This window comes from Ranitomeya imitator, chromosome 1 (genome assembly GCF_032444005.1).
Source record: "Ranitomeya imitator isolate aRanImi1 chromosome 1, aRanImi1.pri, whole genome shotgun sequence".
NCBI lineage: Eukaryota > Metazoa > Chordata > Amphibia > Anura > Dendrobatidae > Ranitomeya > Ranitomeya imitator.
In genome coordinates this window covers 198,463,931-198,471,756 of record NC_091282.1, presented here as the reverse complement: position 1 = coordinate 198,471,756, position 7,826 = coordinate 198,463,931, and the positions used below count along the sequence as shown (strand labels likewise).

Sequence of the window (7,826 nt, the reverse complement as noted above, 5' to 3'; positions counted from 1 at the left end):
GGCACCCCTTTACATTACATTACAAAAGGTGACGCCAACTGTCACGACAGCCTAGGAGGTAGGTGTGAACTTTACGTAAGGGCGTATTTACAATGCATCACTATTACAAAAGAAGACCCCTTTAAATCACATTATTACATTACAAAAGGTGACGCCATAACGTTATATATTTCAAATGGCTTTGTTGTTACGTCTCACTGAGAACGCTGATAGGTCACATCGGGGTCATGTGTACCTGCGTTCCGAAATATAAACCGCGACTTTACAACTTTTCAATCACTTGTGCGTACTCTGCCATCCACGAGCATCTCGTGTGCGTCTTGGTTCGAAATCCATCGTGTTCCTTCTCCATCAACTCGTGGGCGTCTTGGCTGTAACTTTTGAGCGACCTGTTTGTAGATCTTCAACTCTGCAGCGTTCTCAATTAGTACATCTACGGTGAGTATATCCTTGTGCTGTATTCATTTGCCATGCAGCAATACTAATTTATGTGTATAGAAATAGATGTATACTACATCTCAGCAGTGATTTTTTTAGAGCTTTCACGTTTATAACCAAAGACGCTTTAGCGTCGTAGTATTTCCCTTTTAAGTGGTAATGCAAACGATTTTGTAGTATGGTGTGTTTCACCAACATGAAATTGGCCATTGACAAAATAGCAAACAATAGAATTTACAAATTTTTCAACGCTCAAAATGGATAAAAATAGCCCTCATCCCATCCCCAAATGGTGGCTATGAGGAAACACACAAACGGCCCCCATCCCATCCCCTAAATGGTGGAAATAGTCCCACGGACCATCCCATACAAAAAATGACTGATAACAATAGGAACGGCATACGGCTCATCAAACTTTTATTTTTTGCTGTTTCTTAACTTTTATTTTTTTATTTTTTAAAGATGTCTACAAATGAGCAGGACTGTGTTCGGGCACTCATAGAGATGTACCGCTCCCTGCCCTGTTTGTGGAAGATAAAATCTAAGGATTATAGCAACCGTTACATGAAGAGAGAAGCGTATGAGAAGCTGGTGGCCGTCTACAGGGAGTATCATCCCACAGAGACCGTGGATGAAAACATTGTGAGGAAAAAGATCCAGGCTCTCTGCACAGTTTTCAAAAAAGAGGTCAACAAAGTGGAAAATTCTAAGAAGTCTGGGGCCGGAACTGAGGAAGTCTATGTGCCCAGGCTGTGGTATTACGACCTGATGGCATTCACTAGAGACCAAGAAATCCCTCGCCCGTGCCAGACTGTGACTAGCCTTTGTGAGCCATCGCCCGAAGATATCCTGCCTGAGTCTCCTGACGACCATGTAAGTAGCCCCAAGCTTCCCTTCTTGTAGCATGCCGTGTGTCTTGTATGTTTATGAGACTGCATGGCTTCCAGTAATAGTGAGTCACGTTGTTCATGTTTAATCCCCCTGATGATAACAGCTGCCACTTCCTGTGTCCGTAATTAACATATTGTGTCTTCCGCACATTCGTACAGTATTGCCGGCCAATGTAGTTCTGCACAGCTCTTTAACCCCTTTGTTTTTTAACCCAGGTAACTGTTCCTCATAGGTTCCAATGGGCATAGAGGTGTTTGGGGAGGTGTGGGCTCTCTAGGGCTGTGTGGCAGAGTCGTTTGTATGTTATTTATTTTAAATTTTTCTTTTTCATGTAATTGCAGGTGCCTCTGCAACAGCGGGAAACAACGGAAGCGAACAATGTCCAGTCCCCTCAGTCCTCCAGTAGCCCGTCTGTCGAGGAGCAGACATGTCCACTGCGCCCATCTAGAAAAAGAAAATCAACAGCAGCCACACCTGTGGATCTCCTGGCAGTGGCCAACAGCATCTTGTCCAAGCACGTCACAACCAAACTCTCCCCATTCGCATCCTTGGTTGAGGAACGTTTAAACAGACTGGATGATACCCAAAGATCTCACGCGGAGAGAATAATGTTTGACGTTATGAACGCGGCAGCCGCAGGAAAACTATGCGACACATCAACATTGAGCATTGACGTCCGTCAGCCCAGTGCCCATTTTTATTGGGGACACCAACAGGAGCCCATGCACAGCACTCCTGTCCGCAGACCTGGGCCACATAATTCTCAGTTCCGGACACCACCTGCACCCCCTTCTTTTGGTGACTTATCACAAGGACCTCCTATAGCCACGCACCACTACAGTGAGATGGACACTTACTACCAAAATTTGTAGTGTTGTAGTTTAAATAAATGAGACTTGTGTTTTAGATGCTCCACAAGTAATCCCCTATGCCTTCTCCCCTGCAGGCATCCTCCTGGCACCCGGTCATTAATCCCCTATGCCTCATCAACATTAAAAAAGTATTGTAATAACAAATAATAAAATTTTTAATACAAATAATAAAATTTTTGGTTTCTTAAATTTGTGTATGTACTACGTGTCTCTTTGGCTTGGCAATAAATGACGCCGCTGGTCAATATACTACGTTGCTGGGCAATATGCGACGGGGACATGCGAATGCTAGAATACCCAATACATTACCGTCACACATAACTATATTGTTAACGATATCGTTGCTTTTTGTGACGTAGCAACGATATCGTTAACTAAATTGTTGTGTGACGGTAATGTATGCTGGGAGATCATTGGTCGCTGGGGAAAGTACAGCACTTTTTGTGGTTGCTGAATCTCCCGCTGACATCGCTGAAACGGCGTTACACACAGCATGTGTAACGCCGATTCAGCGATGTCGTCACAAGAAACAAGGGAAACATTGGGTTAATAAGTGCAGGGCCACTCTTAGTAACGTGATGTTTACCATGGTTACCGTTGTCAATGTTTAAAAAACAAACAGTACATACATTCCCGCTGTATGGTCAAGTCCCTCGCCTTCGGCTTCCCGCACTGACTGGTGAGCGCCGTCCGGTAGTAAAGCACAGCGTTGACATCACCGTTGTACTTTACGCCCGGCGCTGAGTCAGTGCTGGAAGCTGAAGGCGAGGGACATGACTATACAGCGTGAATGTAAGTATGTATTGTAATTTTTTTTTAACATTTACAACGGTAACCAGGGTAAACATCGGGTTAATAATCGCGGCCCTGCACTTAGTAACCCGATGTTTACCCTGGTTACCCGTGGACTTCTGGATCGGTGCTCGCTGGAGAGCTGTCTGTGTGACAGCTCTCCAGCGACCAAACAGCGATCGACATCATTGTCGGTATCGCTGCAGAGTCGATGAGTGTGAAGGTACCTTTAGAATATGGTGAACATCTACTAATATATATATACACACACACATCAGGAAATCACTAGTGCATAGGATGCTGAAGACTCACAGGTTTCATATGATTGATACAGAAGTAGAGTATGTTCATAGATATATATGTTTATTGGTATGTATTGGTATGTATGTAAAATAATAAGAAATAACAAATAGATATATCGTTATGTTCACATTTATTACAGAAAAAGGAGTATCATGGGTCATCCAAAAATTGTTAAAAATGAGCACTTTTACACAAGAGCACTTGAACCCCCCAACAATATCATCCATAATACATGGTATAAGTTATGCCAACAGTTACGTTACAGCTGTTGATACTGCCATGGGACAGCCCCTGGCCCATTGAAAAAGTCAGAGTATTTGTCCCTGCTATTAGTTGCATCATCACAGTACCTTCCAGAACCCAGACTTTCCAAACCACAAACCCTGTGCGCGTCTAGACGCCATTCGCCCTGGGTTACATCTCCGTTACCCTGGTCCACAGAGTCTACATACTGTGTAGGGCTGTATGCAGTGGCATCACGGCGACGTAGAAAGTTGTGGAGGACACAACAAGCAAGCACCACAGAGTCAATAGACGTTAGTTTCATGTTTAGTGCTGTGTGGAAAACCCGAAATCGGTTTGCCATAATTCCGAATGCATTTTCAACAACGCGTCTAGCTCTTGAAAGTCTGTAATTAAAGATTCGTCGTTCCGGTGTCAGAGTCTTCTGGGAGAAGGGCTTCAAAAGGTTCGGATGCAGTGGGAAAGCCTCATCTCCGACAAAGACAAAGTTCATGTTTTCTGTTGTGTCACTGTTGGGCGGCAAGGCAAGTTTATTATTTTTCAAGCGTTCCCCAAAATCTGTGTGCTCCAAAACTCCTCCATCGGATACTCTCCCGTTAATCCCAACAGACACACTTATGAAATCATAGTTAGCATTTACGAGGGCCATGAGAATTATGCTGAAATATCCCTTATAGTTATAATAAAAGGAGCCAGAGTGTGGTGGTTGGGTGATGCGTACATGTTTGCCATCCAAGGCCCCACCGCAATTCGGGAACTGCCATTGCTCCTCAAATCCCCTAGAAATCTCTTTCCAGTCATCCGGGGTCTGTGGGAAAGGCATGTAACTGCGGTGTAAAACTGAGACAATAGCTTTGCATGTCTCTGGGATGATGACGCTGAGTAGGGATCGGGATATAGCTGCGCTGTAATGCAAGTCTTGCATAGACCTGCCAGTCGCCAGGAAACGCAGCGTGACAGCCAGCCTCTCATCCACAGGGACAGCTGCTCTCATCTGTGTATTTTGCCGCCTGATATAAGGTTCTACAGCTGCAAGTAGGACATTAAATGAGTCCTCCGACATTCTCAGGTAGTTACGAAAATCATGCGGGTTGTTATCCTGCAGTTCCCTTATAAGGCCCATATGGGACAATTGATTCCTCTTCTGCAGCCACTGTTTGGTCCACATGCGGCGCTGACGCTTTACACGATTGTTTCGCGCTTGAACCTCCAGCTGGTTGTGAGCTTCTACCAATAACGCGGCCGCAACAATCACAGGTACATCCGAATGAGACATGGCAACCTGAGAAAGGAAAAAAGAAAAAAAAAAATTACTACATATAATTTTCAAAACTTACACAAGACATCCAATACTGTAATGCATTCTCCGTTGCGTCACCGATGCTGCACCATTTGACAAAAATGTTAACATAGGATGTAAGGTACTATATATATATATATATAAATATATATATATATATATAGATATATATATATATATATATATATATATATACACATACATACACACACATACATATATACATACACAGAGATATACATGGCTAATTGTAAGCAACGTTAACACAACAGCCATACCCCATAGATACCCTCCATTAAATGTACCATCCACTGAAACAAACAGGACGATGAGCGCTGCTGATTTATAACGGGAACGCCAAATAGTGACTTCTGGAGCCGACGTCACACCCGCGACGGTGTGCATAAATGGAGACGCTATAGCGTTGCGAATTGCGCGCCAGAACGGTAGAATCAAGGACCTCCTCTGGGCGTGGCTGGGTGGTGCCATACAGCGTCTCTCTTGCTAAAATGGCGGCGAGACAGCGATGTCCTCCTTTGGGGCAGACAGAGGTCCGCTTTTTTGTAAAAAAAATGGATGCCATGGACTATGAGGGCCGGGAGAGTCGCCCAGCACACCCAAATCTACATAAGAATGAGGTGTTGCGCCACATTGCCCAGAAGATGGAGCGGAGGTTCGGCATCCGGCGCAGTGCGCTGCAGCTACGCAAAAAGTGGGCCGACCTCCGGTACAAACAGCCACTTTATCTGGCAACGTTGCGGGCAGAGACCAGGCAAGGCAAGTAACAGTATAGTGTAATTGGGAGACACACAGTATCGGGAGGGGGGAATAGGGACACTCGCACTGCCGTGTGGCGCTTCCCACCTTCTATATATGTACCTCGATTTGGGGAGTTAAATTTAAATTTTATTCCTTTATGCCACTGGCCTAGGTTTGTTATTTGTGGGGGTGTCGGAAGCTCTGTACTTTGGTGTGTAAACATTGTGTTTCTTTATTTTTTGTGTATAGAGAGACAACGCCAGCAGAGGACTACAGCGGCCAGCAGCGTACGCCCACAGCCAGGGCCGTCACGTAAGTTACCCCTCATGTCTGGCAATTGCGATGGCGCCTACTTAATTTTTTATTTAAGTCGACAGCTCTGTACTTCTGGTGTCTAAACCTTGCGTGTCTTTTTTTGGGGTGTAGAGAGACGCCGCCGGCAGAGGACAGCACCCACTGCAGCCAGCAGTACAGCGGCTAGCAGCGGAAGCCCACAGCCAGTGTCGTCACGTAAGTTAACCACCCTTTTTTAGAATTTAATGACGCCATACGGGCCATTAGTAGGGAGGTTAAATATTGTGTACATTACAGGTGCAGTAACCCCACCGCAGGCCACAACCCCGCCCTTTCAACACCCATCTTCCTCCCCCGGGTCGGCGTCATTCTCTCCAGCGACAAGCATTCGTAAGTGACAAAACCAGCGAGCGCTTCACCACAGTGAGTTCAATTGTTAACCAGATATGTATTTGCTTCCTTTCAGCAGCAGGAGCTGTGGCCCGAGCCAGGGGATGGGTGGTCAGCAGCTCTGCGGATGAGCAACAGGCGTCCCTTTTCCGTAAGTATTGAGAAAGTGGGAGGGGGTTATCGGTGGGATGTCACATTTGACAACGACTAAACGGACCCTAAAACATTGAACCTAAAAAAAGCCCTCTGGGGCAGTAGAAAATTGAGTGTGTAGTTACAAGTACCATTTTACAATAAACGAATTACTAACGATCATTACCAGCTATACGACCTGGTCGTGATCGTTGGTAAGTCACTGTGTGGTCGCTGGGTCGCTGTCACACAGAACGATTGCGTTAACAATATCGTTGCAACTTCACAGAAATCAAAGATATCGTTACAAAAATCGTTATTTTTGACGGTACGGTAAAATTGCTGGTTATGTAAACACATGCCACCGTTGCAGCTTTATCACTGTCCATTCTCCAACCTCTTCTATCACAGAACCGGACACCGTGAGAGAGCTGCTGGCCAAGCAAGACCGCCTGGAGCGGACAGCAGCGCTCATGCTGCAACAAGTACAGCAACATGGCCGCACGCTGCGACACCTCTTGAGGCGTGGGAGGTTCTGATTTTTTTTTTTTTTCTTTCATTGTTTGGGATATTGTTCTGTTACTTGTTATTTTTCAGTTAACAACATAAAAAAAGTTTGATTTGACACAATTATGTTTGGTTTATTGTGTCTATAGCCACCGGCAACACACCGTGCGCCAAGAAACGTCGCCACACACACTTTTTGGCCCACATAATATCTCCAGTAGTTAAAAATGAAAAGACTGCAGCTTGGTGTGTCTGTAGTATACAGATATGAGGTGGGCCAAAAATATTACATGCATCTCCATAATCACACAAATTGAGGGGACAATGGTTGTCACACGGTACATATCTATGCTCACCTGCCAGGTGTCAGAAATAGTGAATTCAGGAGCCTGTATATGTTTATCATGAATTCATTTTTCTGACACCGTACTTGATGAATATAGATAGCGTGACAGTGATTGTCTCTTGATCAAAAAAAAATAAGGTCAGTTTGTGAAAAAAAAAAATTTAGTTTACCAGTTGTGAGCTGTTTTTATTTACTTGCGGAGCAGGCCAGGGACAGCTAAGCCAAGGTAGACACAAAAGAGTTGGTTGGCCTTACCATATAGTTTGCGCAAAAAATGCTACACAGCGCCAAATAGTTTGCAAACTGCATCCGAAAGTGCCTCCATCTTGTGTGTCCGCTTACCAGATGCACAAGATAGCTGCCAGATATGTTTTATACATTACTATACCATATACTTTAGATAAGCATTGCGTCTAGCATTACTACACAGCCATTACTATACAAAAAAAAAAAATTGAACATACCGTTTATGAGCAATAAAAGAACCGATGAAGACGCCGGCAGTGGAGTACGGCGTTCCGAACAGAACGTTCACGGTAGAAGAGGATCGTAGCTGGAG

The 7,826-nt window shown here is 44.7% G+C and overlaps 2 protein-coding genes across 2 annotated transcripts; both read left to right on the top strand.

Annotated features, from left to right (window-relative positions):
* Positions 1-1,112: 1,112 nt before the first annotated feature.
* LOC138665652 (uncharacterized) lies at positions 1,113-2,390 on the top strand. The gene is made up of 2 exons (XM_069753324.1): positions 1,113-1,311; positions 1,671-2,390. The coding sequence occupies exons 1-2, from the start codon at positions 1,207-1,209 to the stop codon at positions 2,199-2,201; spliced, it is 636 nt and encodes a 211-aa protein (XP_069609425.1). The 5' UTR covers positions 1,113-1,206; the 3' UTR covers positions 2,202-2,390.
* Positions 2,391-5,348: 2,958 nt separating this feature from the next.
* LOC138659598 (uncharacterized) lies at positions 5,349-7,355 on the top strand. Its single transcript, XM_069745920.1, has 6 exons — positions 5,349-5,362; positions 5,645-5,910; positions 6,025-6,108; positions 6,190-6,282; positions 6,359-6,433; positions 6,826-7,355. Exons 1-6 carry the CDS (start codon positions 5,349-5,351, stop codon positions 6,951-6,953), a joined length of 660 nt encoding a protein of 219 aa, XP_069602021.1. The 3' UTR covers positions 6,954-7,355.
* Positions 7,356-7,826: the final 471 nt, after the last annotated feature.

Bases quoted from the DNA above. Each gene is read 5' to 3' on its own strand.
- LOC138659598 (XM_069745920.1), top strand. The intron at 6,109-6,189 runs GTAAGTTAACCA...TGTACATTACAG, and splicing joins CCCACAGCCAGTGTCGTCAC to GTGCAGTAACCCCACCGCAG. The intron at 6,283-6,358 runs GTAAGTGACAAA...GCTTCCTTTCAG, and splicing joins CTCTCCAGCGACAAGCATTC to CAGCAGGAGCTGTGGCCCGA.
- LOC138665652 (XM_069753324.1), top strand. From the start codon at position 1,207: ATGGCATTCACTAGAGACCAAGAAATCCCTCGCCCGTGCCAGACTGTG. The intron at 1,312-1,670 runs GTAAGTAGCCCC...ATGTAATTGCAG, and splicing joins CTGAGTCTCCTGACGACCAT to GTGCCTCTGCAACAGCGGGA.